This window comes from Metarhizium acridum, assembly GCF_019434415.1.
Source record: "Metarhizium acridum strain ARSEF 324 chromosome Unknown scaffold_574, whole genome shotgun sequence".
Taxonomy (NCBI): domain Eukaryota; kingdom Fungi; phylum Ascomycota; class Sordariomycetes; order Hypocreales; family Clavicipitaceae; genus Metarhizium; species Metarhizium acridum.
In genome coordinates this window covers 74,575-89,665 of record NW_027094044.1, presented here as the reverse complement: position 1 = coordinate 89,665, position 15,091 = coordinate 74,575, and the positions used below count along the sequence as shown (strand labels likewise).

At 51.5% G+C, this 15,091-nt stretch overlaps 4 protein-coding genes across 4 annotated transcripts; 2 read left to right on the top strand and 2 right to left on the bottom strand.

Annotated features, from left to right (window-relative positions):
- Positions 1-544: 544 nt before the first annotated feature.
- Positions 545-1,998, top strand: J3458_020464 (uncharacterized protein; the record flags this gene model as incomplete). Its single annotated transcript, XM_007814925.2, has 2 exons — positions 545-1,555; positions 1,699-1,998. The coding sequence occupies 2 exons, from the start codon at positions 545-547 to the stop codon at positions 1,996-1,998; spliced, it is 1,311 nt and encodes a 436-aa protein (XP_007813116.2).
- Positions 1,999-2,274: 276 nt separating this feature from the next.
- On the bottom strand, positions 2,275-3,546 carry J3458_020463 (uncharacterized protein; the record flags this gene model as incomplete). Its single annotated transcript, XM_007814926.2, has 1 exon — positions 2,275-3,546. One exon carries the CDS (start codon positions 3,544-3,546, stop codon positions 2,275-2,277), a length of 1,272 nt encoding a protein of 423 aa, XP_007813117.2.
- A 1,276-nt stretch (positions 3,547-4,822) lies between these two features.
- J3458_020461 (uncharacterized protein) lies at positions 4,823-13,155 on the bottom strand. Its single transcript, XM_066122050.1, has 7 exons — positions 12,883-13,155; positions 12,678-12,796; positions 12,555-12,590; positions 11,810-12,496; positions 10,366-11,739; positions 10,111-10,307; positions 4,823-10,048 (listed from the first exon to the last, which is right to left on the bottom strand). The coding sequence occupies exons 1-7, from the start codon at positions 13,082-13,084 to the stop codon at positions 9,388-9,390; spliced, it is 3,276 nt and encodes a 1,091-aa protein (XP_065972675.1). The 5' UTR covers positions 13,085-13,155; the 3' UTR covers positions 4,823-9,387.
- DPS1_2 (aspartate--tRNA ligase dps1) lies at positions 6,067-8,808 on the top strand (the record flags this gene model as incomplete). Its single annotated transcript, XM_007814927.2, has 1 exon — positions 6,067-8,808. One exon carries the CDS (start codon positions 6,067-6,069, stop codon positions 8,806-8,808), a length of 2,742 nt encoding a protein of 913 aa, XP_007813118.2.
- Positions 13,156-15,091: the final 1,936 nt, after the last annotated feature.

Sequence of the window (15,091 nt, the reverse complement as noted above, 5' to 3'; positions counted from 1 at the left end):
GTCCGGGTCCCTATCTTTGAACAGGTCAGCAGCGGCACGAAATGAGCGGTGGCGCAGAAGCTGAAGCGTCCACGTACGGAGTACAGCTTTCTGTGTAAAAGCGCCATGCCGGTTTCGTGCACCAATCAGATGTATGTGAATCCAACGAAAAGACCGGTCTGGTTTGAGGCTGGCGAGAGCCGGACGTAAGCCTGGCCCAAACGACATGCCCAACTCTATTGGTTCGTCGCATTCGTCGCAATGACGATCCTTGTTGGCAGGAAGGGGCTGTTATGTGATGTACATCTTCACGATTGCGGGCTCGCCGTGCTGCTTGTAGAGAAACGTCACTGGGTTTGACGACTTGGAGAGGGTGCCGTCTTGACTGACGACAGCTATATATAGTCCGTTCCGCCGCAAAATCGGATTCTAAGGAACGAAACAGTCCTTTGCAATTGTCATCGTCAGACCATCCGTGCCACCTTCCCTCCCTCTATTACACCACACCAACCTTCAAGCTTACATATCCCAGCAAGCTCATCAATTAAAATAGCAGCTCGTACCAATGTCGAAGCCTTTCCACATCGTCATCGTGGGTGCCGGCCCAGCAGGCCTATCCGCTGCCCTCGCACTCGTCAAACAACCGCCCGTCTCATCATCGCCTTTACACATCACCGTCCTCGAGCTCCGGGACGGCGTTCAAACACTCGGCGGTGCCGTCAATCTTACGCCCCTCGCCCTTCGGTACCTGGACTGGCTCGGCGCCGGAGACAAGCTTCGACCCCAGGCCTCGACCGTCTCGGCCATTGAACTCGTCGCCCACAGGACAGGAGGCTTATTGGGGCGTCTGTGGCCAGACGTTGATGCCATCAGAGCTCAAAGGCAACTCCTTGTCGAGGCTCTCAGGGATACCATCTACGAGCTATCGACGGGGAACGGAGAGGCAAAGGTAGACATCATATACGACGCCAAGGTCAGCGAAATGAGCGAGTTCGGCACCATTGACAACGGCGGCCTCAAAATCACCCATGTCAAGACGGGTGCCTCCCCGGGAAAACACACTCTAGAGGCAGATATCATCATAGGCTGCGACGGAATCCACTCCCAGGTGCGCAACGCCCTCATCGAGCCGGACCGCAAAAAGACGTACTCTGGGAAATGCACCACCTACGGCTACGCAGACCTCCGCAAGAACGGCGCCAAACCATCCGAACTCGTGAAGCCGTGGGTTCGCGCTGACGGATCCCCTCTCGTCACGGACACGACTCTTGTAACAAAGGGCAACGAGGCGCTCCTGCTGACGTATTACGAGCCGTCCCATGAGAAGCTGTATCTTGCATTTGTGAATGCCATGACGGAAAAGGAAGATGCGAGAGAGGGCTGGTCTGTTCACGGCGCAGACAAGGAAGGCATCAAGAGGAGTATACGGGACACGTTTCAGGGCGGCGCGCTGAAATGTCTCGGCGAGATTATTGACCTGTGTGACGAGTGGTTCTTTTTCCCAGTCTACATGCTCCCGCAAGAAGGGCATTGGTGCAAGGGGAGGGCTATCGTTATTGGAGACGCTGCACATGCTGTAAGTCGTAACTTTGGCTGTCTGACATGTCGATGGTTTTTTTTTTTCCGCTCTCGCAAGTGTGGAGGAGCAACACCGCCTCCCCCATTCACCACCAACATTTCCATTGTCCATATGATATACAATGGCCTAACAGTGTCCAGATGCCACCCCAAGGCGAAGCAACAGGCGTCGCCATCGAAGACGGCGTTCTATTGGCCCGCGTGCTAAGTCGGCGAGCAACGAGAGATATTCCCACGCTGTTCAGGGATTACGAGACTCTTCGCCGGCCAGATATTCAAGAGACTTACAAGGAGACTATGGCGAGATGGAATGCCCCTGTCCCAAAGGCCTGGATGAGTGGTTTCGTTATGGAGTGGTTGACGTGGGGATACTTGAAGCTCATGGGTATGAAGACGGATTATTTCGGTCGTGATGTGAGGAACAGGGAGCTGCCTGCGTGAATGATACCATATTTGTGTTATTCTCCTGCATGCGCAACTAATTCATCGACACCTTCTTCATTTCTCTCCATGGTATTCCAGTATACTAACTAGAGGAGCCGACAAAATTCCTCCGAACTTAATTCCTATTGCAGCTCAACGCCAGAATCCCGTTATTGATGGCCCATCATGATCATATCTTGCATGCCATTCATTATATTTACAATATGCAATGCTCCATATCGTACAATGTTTATTCCGTATACGCCCGGCGCAGTACTGAGTCCGACTCTCCAGCTACCGTGCTGACCTTGATCTAATCGACAAATGTCTAGGTCGTCTAAAACGCGGTCGTCTGGTCCGCATCGAACTTGTAGACTCTTGATCTGTCTCGTTATCTCGACCCAGCCAACGAGCAATACTCTCCGTTGCCTTGGCATATTCAACAAAGACGCTGTCTTTTGGGGCCATTGGCGGAGGTTTATCCCAAGCATGTCCCTCTCCTTCGACAACGCGAAGGGTAAACGGCATGTCATGCTGGTCCAGTCGCTCTACAAATCTAATACCCTCGGCTAGTAGCATATCGTACTCACACAATACCATATGGACATGAGGCAACTTCTTCACAAGGTCATCTGACATGAGGCCCGGAGACATTCTAGGATCAGTCCGCTTCTCTCGCGGAATTGGTGGAAAGAAATAGGAGGCGTCTATAAGATCTGTCATTCCGGGGGACAGGGTGCGTTCAGGCCGATTACATGTCTGCCGCTTCCCAGGGCGAGTGATTGTGACATCCAGCGTAGGATAGAAGAGAACAAGGCCGAGGATGGACGGGGCTGGGCTTGGAAACTGATAACTCCATGGAGACGGGTCTTGCAAGACGATCCAGCTGGTGAGGGCATTGGTTGCTCCCGCGGAGAATCCAGACAAGATGATGCGGTCCGGGTCGATGCCAAACTCGGATGCCCTAGACGCAATTTGCAGGATTGCATCCACACAGTCTTCCATTGGGGTTGGAAAAGGATAGCTGGGGGCGAGCCGGTAGTTGACGGTGAAGACCACGGCATCAACATCGCACACGACAGCACCGGCCCATCTTGCATCATCGGTGCCTTGACCAAGAATCCATCCACCACCATGCAAGTTGATGACGGCGGCACGTGGCCCGACAGAGATCCTCGGAGGATTCCACACCTCTACCTTGATCTTCTTCCGACCCTTCCATTGGGACAGGGTTGAATCAAGCCAGACCTCTCGTGAATGATATGGCGCGGGCGGATCTGAACGGTTATGAATGCTGAAACCCAGGCTCGCAGCGTAGCGCACTGTTTGGGCTTTGGCCTGCAGGTACCATCGTGAACTAGCCTCGAGAGGATTTTCGTAGTCTGGGCTAATGTCCGGAACTGCCGGGCTTGGCGCCCTCGTCGAGATACTTGATGTGTTGGTGAGTGTGGCTGGCGCTGAAGTTGTCCCCGTACAGGTCACGCTGCGTTTCAGTGCGTCCACGCGTGTCTGAAGCTGCTGGCCGGGCACCTGTAGCAGTTGGTTTTCGAGTTGGGAAAGGTCCATTTGATCCAATCCGGGGCTTGCTGGAAGGCTCGGAAGCAGACTTGCAATTTGTGTGTGGGGGAAGGCGACTTTGACAGGCTATCACAATTCCGCCTGAATCGCCCAGCCATGCAGTGACCGACCGAGGGTCAAGCAAGCAAACACCAACCGATATTGGATCTCCTGCTAGACGGTGGGAAAGATAACAGAATGGACAAGTCCAGTGCTGCAAACTAGGTTGAACGGTGGTTTGGGGGTCAATGGCAACTATTTGTTCAGTCTGGAGACCGGATTCGGAACGGGGCTTTGCATCTTCTTACTTGGCAAGGGCTCAGGGGAGGTGACGACACGCAATCGCTGCGAGTATTCTTAGTAAGAACATCAGGACGGGTCTGGCGGATGTTGACGAGCAGCAGGGGACGATGGTTGAACAAGCGCCGCTTTCCGGAGGTACAATACGTCTCAAGTGCTGGTAGCAGAGGAGGAAGACCCCGCCATCCGCCTCCAATAGAGCGCTGGTCTTGCCTCCAATTCAAGTGCCGCTTCGAACCTGCGCAGCGAGTCGCTGCTTCCCTGTTCTCTCAACCAACATACCAGGTACGTACACCCCTTTGACTGCTGTGTCGCCTTTGTTTCCAACCCATAGTACTCGACCCTTGTCGAGTACGGAGTTATTTCTACCTGATTTGGGCCTAAAATACTGCCAAGTAATGTACCGGGGACAACCAATAGTGCTTTATTATCACCAATAAATAGGCGTATATCCATTTTTTTAGTCAATTTTTAGTTCTCATTGGGCATTATCCCCGTAAGAGACTTCGCTGGCACCTTGACGCAGTCAAAGGGAATGACGTTGCCGGCAGGTCCGAACAGTGACTCGCCTTTGCGCCCCAGTCTTGCCATTATCGGCAGTTTGGTGTTCGGCCAGGGAAAACACCCCCCCCCCCCCCCCCCCCCCCCCCCCCCCCGCCCCCGGGCCCAGTCCGTTGCACCTTCCAATCACTGACATGTTGACGTCAGAAATGTACACGTCCACCCGGACTTGTATCAAGTTTCCGAACAGAGAGACCAGGTGCGATTGACAGATGGGCAAGTGCGACGGGAATGAATGTGTTTGCTTCACTCTGACATTAAAAAATTGCGCCAAGAATCGCAAACAATTTTTCTGGAGACGTCTTTTACGGCTCCCTTCTTCCAGCTTACCAACCATTCGTGGAATTTGGCGCCAGATATCAATCATGCTAGCGCAGTACGGAGTACTGTACATGTTGCGCCAGATGCAACCAGTACAACGTTGCTTAAAAATCGAGGGTCCACCATGAGGCACAACGCGGGCATCATGAATGGATGGCCCTTCAGCTTCCATGATGTTCTGGACAGACTTTGGCTACCCCACCAGGGCTTCAGAGGCGACAGTCCAACCGTCCAGCCACGGGCCTTGGCAGTACGGGAGCTGTCAAACACCGAACGAGGGCCAGCGGGTGACGGTATCGCTGATTATCAGCATTCGAGGGTCTGGGGAATAAGTGGTAGAAAATGAAAAACAGCCTTGCGAGCCACATATGCTCCTCGCTCTCCGATAACTTTGTTGCGTGGTCATTTTGCCATGGGCATAGAGACTCGAGTGGCGCCGCCCTCGGTGTAGACCGATGCTGTGGTGTGTCGTGGTTAGTCATGGCTAAGATGTCAGCTTAATCAGTTATTAACCAGGTACTTAAGTACGCAGTAGTTGGTTCGCCGCTTAGCTTAGCAGCCCCATCGGAGTCTCCTCACAGGCCAAATGCGCGCGGGGGAACATGACAGCAAAAGGACGGATTCGACGGCCTCTTCCCAAAGTCTTTGACGGTGAATGATCCGATCCTTACCTATTTGACAGATGGGCGCCAGCCCTACAGGACTGCTCTGGAACACGATAAGAGGCGCAGCAGCCGCTCTTCCCCTTATCCCATTTTTCCCTGAGCTTCACGACTCCTTGATTATTCTTTGTTTTGTGACGGGCGCTTTGTCTCATATTGTCGACCAAGCCCACTGCTGGCAACGTCGGGCCCTTGCGCCGTCATCCATCTCACCATTCAAGCGCCAACCCGCCTCATCAGCTACCTGGCACTCCCGCCGGTTGCAAACGGAAAATTACAGTTACATTGTACCAACGCAGTGTCGCGAGAAGCAATCTCGAGGCGATTCACCAAATTATCGTCTACTCGATCCGTTGACGAAAAGGCTCGGCTCAGCCGGAATCAAAACCGTGCGCTAGCCCTTGAGCCCACCCCTGTCCGCAACATCTCATCTGGGCTGCATAAAGCACCGTGCGCCGTGCGCCGTGGACGTCATTCAGACTCCTCCTACCGAGTACACCTGCAGAGTGACGTGCAGGGCCAGCCAGGGCCAGACTCCTAAACTTGTGGTCCGCCACCCGCCTTACGACGTCAAGACTCTCGCGAGCTGTTGTGTCAACCAAGACGACGCAAGGAAGTCCTCGACCCGAGTGAACCAGATTAATAATATCTGATAGCACAAAATAAACCCGGTTTCCTAGTAGTCATGCCTGCGGCCTCTAGCCTATTGGCATCAGCCTTCGGGCTGCCTCGGTCACGGTCGCAGTCGCGCAGCCGCACTGCCAGCCCGAATCAACGTGGCGACGTCACTGATGCGACTTATTCGGCCGATTGGACTACATCATCAACTCCGTTAAATTCAACCCCTGGCTCCCCTTCTGTTCCTGCGACTCCAACATTTGCTGGCAGCGCCTTTGGTAGTCCTAGGCATCACCCTAAAATGGCAGACAGTGCCGTTGATGTCGCCAGGGACTCTGCCCGCTCCAGCATTGAGAAGCTCAGCTTGACAAACTACCGGCAGGAGCTGGACAAGTTGAACGACAGATCTCAACGCTCGAGCCCAGATCGGGCCGGTGAATCAATCAGGTCCAGCATGGAGAGCGGCCGCACGAGCATGAGTGCCGATTGGCCTACCCATCCCTATGAGCTCAACCCCATCGCCGAGCTGGACAAGCTCCCTCTCGGGACTGAGGTGAATTTTCGAGCCAGAATCTCTACTCAGCGACAGTTGTCCAAGAATCTCGACTTCCTCCTCTTCCGCGACCAAACAAACACCGTTCAGGGCGTGCTTTCTCGAGAATACCTCGACATGGTTCGATGGGTACAAAAGTTGAACTCCGAATCCTTGGTCCAGGTCAATGGAGTGCTCAAGGCACCTCCCGAGGCCGTCCGCTCCGCTACACACTCTGGAGTTGAGGTCGAGGTGCATTCCATACATCTTGTGAATGCGGCACAGGGAGCGCCATTCACCAACTACAAACCTCCCGAGACGCTACGCAACCGCATGACATCCCGAATCCTTGATCTCCGCCATCCCTCCAACCAGGCCCTGTTCCGAATCCGCTCCATGGTGACTCGCATTTTTCGGGACACCCTTGAGCAGCAGGGCTTTGTCGAAATTAACACCCCCAAGCTCCAGCCCGCGGCTACCGAGAGTGGTGCGGCTGTTTTCAAAGTCAACTACTTTGGACGCAATGCTTTTTTGGCTCAAAGCCCTCAGCTAGCAAAACAAAGTGCAGTATCCGCCGACTTTGGCCGAGTATATGAAGTCGGTCCCGTTTTCCGCGCCGAGAACTCCAACACTCATCGCCATCTTACAGAGTACACTGGGCTCGACATCGAGATGTCAATTGAACACGACTACCACGAAGTTATTTGCATCATTGATGAGTTCTTGAAGAATGTCTTCACTTCTGTTTATGCTATGCCTGAGGTGAAGGAAGTTCAGAAGCGTTGGCCAAGCAAGGAGTTTAAGTGGCTGGATGAAACTCTTATACTCAACTTTGAGGATGGCATTCAGATGTTGCGAGATGACGGCCGTGACGTTGAAATGGAAGACCTGTCTACACCCGACGAGATACGACTCGGCGAACTGGTCCGGGAAAAGTATGGCACGGACTACTATGTATTGGACAAATTTCCAGCCAGCGCTCGCCCATTCTATACCCACAAGGACCCCGAAAACCCATTTTGGACGAGGTCGTTCGATATCTTTATCCGCGGACAAGAAATCTGCTCTGGCGGCCAGCGTATCCACGATGCCGCTGAACTTCGCGAGAATATGCAGGCAGTGGGCATTTCGGAAGACGGCATGGAAGACTACCTTGCAGCCTTTGACCTCGGTGCACCACCTCATGCCGGCGCTGGTCTCGGCCTGGAGCGAATTGTGGCTTGGATGCTTGAGCTAGGGGATGTCCGATATGCATCTCTATTTCACCGTGACCCCAAGTCACTGCCCGAACGGGCACCCGGTCTGCCTCACCCAGACGCAGATACTACCAAGCCTCTTCGAGATGGCGTCATGCCACCTATCGAGAAGCTTATTGCTAACTATGGCGATGCTTCCAATACCTCTTGGTTGGATGAACGATTCGAGATCTGGAGACACCCAACTGGCGCGGCCGTTGGCTACGTCAAGCAGGACAAATTTGCCATGATCACCGGAGATCCTCTCTGTGACAAGTCTCAGTACAAAGATGTCTGTGCAGCATTCGTCAAGTTTGTCCTCTCTAAGCTCAAGCTTACCCCCGTATGGATGCTCGTCTCTTACGAGATTCAAAAAATTCTCGCTCAGCAGATGAGCTGGCGAACTCTGTCGTGTACTGAGGAACAGCGTGTTGATGCCACCAAGCACCACAGCATTAATGGTGGTGGCCCCAAGGCCAGGCGTGTCGAGCGTGAGGGCGTCAAGATTCACGAAGTCAAGCCTGATGCCGACTTTATCAGACGTGCAGACGAAGCCATCGTGAACTGGAAGGCCAACCGCAAGGGCAAGCAAGTGCATCTTACCGAAGTCCGCCCCTGGGTCGACATGGAGCACCGCCGCTATTACGCAGCCGAGAAGGACGGCAAAGTCCTGGCCATGGTGGTTTTGGCCAAGCTATCTCCCAAACATGGCTGGCAAGTCAAGTGGGCACTTGACTTTCCCGGTTCTGTTAACGGTGCCATTGAGGTGTTGATTGAGTACGCCCTGTCCACAATCACAGGTCAAGTCACCTTTGGCGTCGGGGTTTCCGAGAAGCTGACTCCCGGAGAGCATCTTCATGGTATTCGTGCCAGGTTCCTGGCTACTACCTACGCTTCCATTGTGGACAGCCTGGGACTCCGTCGCAAGGCTGGTTTCCGAAGTAAATTTGGTGCTCTAGGCGAAGAGGTCTACATTTGCTACCCGAAGCACGGTGTCGGTCTGCGGGATCTTCAACAGATTATCAAGTTCTTCCAGGACTAAATTGGGGGGCTTGTTGATCAATATTATGAATGATGCAAATCTCGTCTTTTTGCTGCTGGGCTACAGTTGATACCATGTTGGGCTGTGGGAATGTAGAATGGTGGAATAGTGAGTTTTGTCATGACGGCATGTGTGCATTTATGTAAGGTGGGCCAGACTGATCAAGTTTGGAGGTTTGGATACTGTGGCGTTGTCGGTTGGCATCCAGATACCTGTTGAGTTGGTTTAGTTGAATCATAAACAACACCGCGTGAAGTAGTTATGAGGCATGTTGCATATGCGACGATGGTCATGTCCTGCATTTGTGTGCCCAATATTGCATCTGATATGGCCTGGTAATCAGATGTGAGTAATGATGTTCCTTGTAAAGCAAAGGACAATTTTCATAGCACCCATACACGACAAGGTGACCACACCCGTGTACTTTTACCAAATATTTTCTACTAAGTTGGAGTCTCTGAAGATTCAATGCTTTTCATTCCATATACTATCCAATTTCACCCTCTTGAATTACCCTGCTAGTTCATTCTCATAACTCGTTCCAATTTAAAAATTCAAATGATACAATCATCACACTAGTTAATCAAAGACGTCCGTTAGATATCTCTCATTCCTCTGTCTATCGAACCACTCCTTCGCCTTCTCGGGAGTTATGTTGTTGCCAGCTTCTTGGACCATATCGAGGAACACTTCTTCCACGGCCTTGCCCACATCTTTGCTACCGCAAACATAGATTTTGGCACCAGCCTTCCATAGCTTTACAATGTCGTCGCGGTCGTGAGACAGGCGGTGCTGCACGTATTTGCAGTCTTTCGAGTTACTGGGTGATCGGGAGTAAGCGCGGCGGACATCAACGGCGCCGAGCTTCTCCCAGTTGGCGAAGTCCTCGGCGTACAGGTCATCTTGTTCGGGAGAGCGGCAGCCAAAGAAGAGTAACGCTGGAGCAACCTTTCTTCCGGCTGCAATCATTGCGGCGCGTTCCTGCACGAAGCCGCGGAATGGCGCAAGGCCAGATCCAGCGCCAATGCAGATGACGGGGGTATTCTCCGCATCGCTGGGTAGATGGAAGGCCTGAGAGGGTCTGACAGCAACGTGAAGTCGTTCTCCGGCTGTGAGTGAGGAGAGAAAGTTACTGGCAACTCCATAGTACGAGCCCTGACCAGAAAGCGCAGGCTGTTCGAGCACCCCGTACGTAAGGGTCAGTTTGGTAGTGTCAGCAAGGGGGGAAGATGAGATGGAGCTAAACCGTACACGTTAGCCATCCTCGAGTTTAATTTTGTCAGTTTATCATGAGGAGCTTACTATTGGCGGACACGCATCGGTGGTAACATTCCCAAAAATGCTCCAAATGGAAGACTTATGGCCGGGAATTTCTCCAGGAGGTCAAGAATCGATACCCGTTTGCTGGAAATCTGATCTTGATAATTATCACCAGCGAGCTTCTGAAGTTGCTCTACGGTATCCTTGTCTTGAGTAGCCTGTATGAGCGTCTGGAGGTTCTGAGTTGGTTAGTATGGCATTGAGCATGTTTTGGGGTGGACGCGGTGGTTAGCTCACTCTCTTGGTTGCCGGCTGGCTAAGCTCAACGTACGCTCTGAGAACATCTGAAGCTGATACAGTAGCCTCAGTAGGAAGGCTAGTCGGCCTGTCCGAATGGATTTTGAGCATGGCATCCCACGACAGCTGAAATCTCTTGAAGACGCGCGAGACTGTGCTCTTGGGGTTGAAAGGAAGGACAGCTAGGTAGTCACCCGCGCGGTACGTCATGCCGGTGGGCAGTTGAATTTCAATATGCTTCTTGACGGAGCCAGAATCGGTAAGAGTCTTGGTGGAAATGACAATGGCCTCTTCGACATCTTGTCTTAAAGTAGTCTTGCGGGGCACCGATATCTCTACGGAAAGAGCATCACCTGTAGCATCAGCACTGTCCTCGGCTCCGTATTTCTCTTGGAGTGCAGGCCAGAGAGAGTTGTCCTCCCAAGTCTCAAAGTCGCTGAACATGTCTCGATCAGCGGCATCGGTAGTGGCTAGAGGAAGAATACGGTTTCCACCGAGCTTCTCTAGCGTACTGTCAACAAGCTTGGGGATTCGGTGGAAGGTCTGAACCCAATCATGATGCCCGCAGCCAAATACTGTGTATGACACATTCTCCATCTCTTTCCCCTTCAGGCTTTCAATCCAAGCAACAAAGACAGCGGCGTTGGATGGCGGTTGACCCTCGTAAGAAGCGGTTATAATGACAACTGGGCGATCCTTGGGTACCTTCTGGTTCGCATCATCCAGAGGTGCGACAGTGGTGGCCCTGAAACCATGGCGAGGTGCATCTGCTGCTACCCGCTGAGCCAACGCCTCACAGGTACCACTGTTGGAACCATAGAAAACGGCAAGAGGCTTGCCCTTACTAAAATTTCCAGATGCCTTTGCGTCATTGACAGCGACAGCGTGGTGTGTTGTCTCACCAACTTTTCCGGCAAGTGCTTGCTCCAGCTCTGTTGGAGTCATTTCATGTCGCAGACTGGCTCTCATGTAGAAAGCTTTCGGCTTAATAGTCAAGGTCTCTTGGACTTCGATATTGTAGCTTGGATCGGCCATGGTGAAGTTGAAGTTCTGGAAAAGCATGGCCATACATAGCAAAGCTTCTTGCCAAGCGAACGGTCGGCCAATACAGGCACGCTTTCCGTTACCAAAAGGCTTCCAGCAATTAGGGAACTCCTTATTCAGACGTTCAAAGTTTTCATCAGACATGCGTTCTGGTTTAAATTCCGTGGCATCTTCTCCAAAGACAACAGGGTCCACATGAGCTTTGGTCAAAAGTGCAGTAATGGGTTCGCCTTTGCGGACAAGGAACTTGCCCGCGAGCAGAGTGTCTTCGTATGCTTCGACAGAAAAGCCAGGAATACCAGAGCTCAGTCTCAGGGCTTCTCTTAGTACCTGGGATAAAAAGTAAGACTAGACCAGCCAAAAGGACGGGCAGAAGCTTTGCGGTGCATGGGCTACATACTGAGGCAATATATGGCAATTTGGTGAGGTGGTCGACCTTGATCTTCTGACGGCCAATAACTTGATCAACTTCTTGCTGAACCTTCTGATATGCTGAAGGGTTCTTCAACAAGTAGTAAAAACTAAAAGAAAGCAAACTGGAGGTGGTCTCGTGGCCAGCGATAAGGAAGGTGATGAGCTGGTCAGTAATGTTGTCATCGCTCAGCTTCTCACGCGTGGTCGGGTCAACACCGTTCAACATGGCACTGAGAAGATCCTTTCTGTCACTAGGGTTCTTCTTTCGGTTAGCCACAACTTGGTCGGCTGTGTCTCTCATGATGGCGATATCATTGAAGAACTTCTCGTTTGCGGCTCGATAGAAAAAGTTGGGGGCAAATGCAGGCCGTTTGTTGCGACGACCAGCCTCTGTAAGAAAGTCGCCCATGGCTTTAATAAACGGGTGCATCTCCTCACTGTAGTATGAGTTGAAACGGAAGTCCATGGCACACAGAGCCAATGTGTCGAGGGCTAGACGAGTGAAATCATCCGAAGCGTTGATGGAGCTCTGAGGGCCGTGACGGGCAAACTTCATGCAAAGCTGGGTAGCAATATCGTGCATTTCGTCGAACATTCCGCGAATAGAAAGAGGGCCGAAAGCCGGAATAAGAACTCGGTGTGCCTTGCCCCAGTTGGGCTCATCATCATGGGCCTGCAAGATGGCAAAACTCAGCCTTGAGGTTGCATGCTAAAGGCTTGATGTTACCTACGGTGAATAAGCCATCATGAACGCCTTCTCGAACAACCTTGTCCAAAGATTAGCCTGTGTCTCTGGTTATGAGGAGAAGAAGCATGGTAGATGGCAAGCTGGTCCAGAAAGGCAGTTAGCTTACTCTTAAAGCTGACTGTAAAGACTTGTGAAACCGCTTCTCGTCACACAGCTCATTAACAAGCTCATTTGTGGAGCAAAAGACGACGGGTCGAGTGCCCAAGTGAAGTCTAAAGATTTCACCTATGATTGAAAACTTAGAATGCGGGAATCCAGAAAAAGTTGTAATTTTTACCAAATTGCAGAAAGATTCAGGGAACCAAACGAACCATATGTGTCTGCCAGCCGTTTGATGTCCTGCAATGGAGTAGACGTGAATTCGCCGAGGTTGCCGATCAATGGCAGGCCAGGAGGCTCGGGGATAGGAACTGCTTCGGCCATTTCTGGTTTGTCGCTCGAGTAACGGGGATACTGGCGATTCTTTGTGTCAGTCCTGGGGACCATGGACGCCAAATTCGAGAAGATGATCATGTTGCATTATCTTGAGATGAAGTGCGCCAACACCGGATGGACGAAAAGAGAGAAAAACTGCCCGGCTCTTGCATCCCATTTTACTTTAGGGCAGCCGAGCCATTTATACAAGAACTTTGTCTTCATCAAGATGCGCAACAGCTGAGACCCGGGCTCGGGCTTTCTGGGGTGAAGGTGGAAATGCGTGGGGTTGTGGTTCTCTGCTCCTGGGAACTCAACTCGGCCCTGTTCTAGGTGCGCCAGATTGATGGAGACGACGCATGCTGATAACTACTAGTTTGTATACTTATGGCCGGGTGTGGCAGGACAATAGGGCTTGGCACAAGGAAATGCACTGACTGACCTTGGCTTGGACGGGGTACACTTTGGCAGAAGAGTACTGACGGGGACGGGGTGCGATTTGGCGATGGATGGATGTGTATATGTCTCGGTGCGGTTTATGTGGGGCGGCAGTTGCCCAAGCTCGACTGTCCAAGTGCGATGATTTCGATGGTTCAGCAGCTTGATGGAGAAGTTGGAGTTTCCGAGGCAAGCAAAGAGCACGGAGTGGGCGAGGTTTTAAATACGATGCTAAATGCCAACGGCAGGAAGGAACGGCTGAAATGACGAACCTTGAAACAGGGCAAGAGCCGGCCTTCTCCCAAAGCTCGGCATCAAATGTTGCCGTCCACAAAGGCAGCAACGCAGCAACGCAGGTCGACCGTCGAAGGCGTCGCAATGCCCGGAAGGCAATTCCATTGCAACCACTACCTTCTCCGTTCTCCGTACTCGCTACGCCTGCCTGTGGAATACTCCGCCATTGTGGTGTGGAGAGTGGCAGATTAGGGAAGCTGTTTTAGATCCAAACGGCATGTTCTTGAGCTTACCCGAGACAGTCAGACAATGGCAAACACCAATAGGTGTCTCCGGATAGCACCCGTGGTTTTAGGGGGGCACGTCGGACCCAACACTTACACTGGGGGGCTTTAGTATGGCAGCCTGGCTGAATGGCTTGGGTGATGAGAAAACGCCGCCGAAGTTTGCGCCCTCGTCATGCACAACACGGTGTGGGCGATGAAATAGCCGGACACCAGCCCGCCGAGGACTAGCCTCCCGAAACCCGTCCCATTGCCCCGTCCACGATACCGGACGGCCCGCCGCCGTGATCTCAATACGCGCTGGGCATGCCTAAATACCTAGGTAGGTTCCACGACACATGTGCCCTGATGCCATGCACCATTGCTTGTCATTTACTCTTCTTCCTAGCTAAAATATGCCCGGGGTGTGCCGAGTGCTGAGTATTGTACACAAGTACATGCCCAACATAGCTCTTAAGGGAGAAAGTTGGAAAAAAAATCCATTATACAGTATCCTATAGCCAAAATACAGTGTTACTAGATGCCCTTGATCTAGCCCTTTCTTTTTTTTTAATCTAGAAAAAGAAAATTCAATATATTATTCTATTTAGTAGCACCTTTAGCCGGTCTAGTTTATAGCACCCTTACATTAGTCCCACTATATTATTATTCGATTTCCACAACTAATTACAGTTACTTTAATTAGATTAGTAGGTGAGATGTATATTAAAGCTTATACTACTTATAATATATACTAGTATAACTTATACTTTTTATTTTATATAATAGAATAATATATATAATTATAATAAATTGTAAGCTTAATAACTTTAAAGCTTTTATTATTACTTTTATAGCGGCTTAGGTTCCTAAGGCTATAATTATTATATACGAAGTACAGTTACCATAATTATATTATCGGCAGGGTTCAGGGACCAGAGATACTTAAACTTACCTAAGTACCTAGGTAGACAAGAAAAACAAAAAAGACCGTGCCACAAGGCTTGCTTACTATGTTATCCATCATCTACAAGGCAAAGAGCACTGTGACGTTGCCCGGTTGCGCATCGTTATGCAGTCGGAGGTAAGCGGCATTTTCCATTTTCTGTAGCATTCGGACGGGCTTCCCGCATGCGCATTTTTAGACTTCAGTGCCGGGATGCTCCCCAGT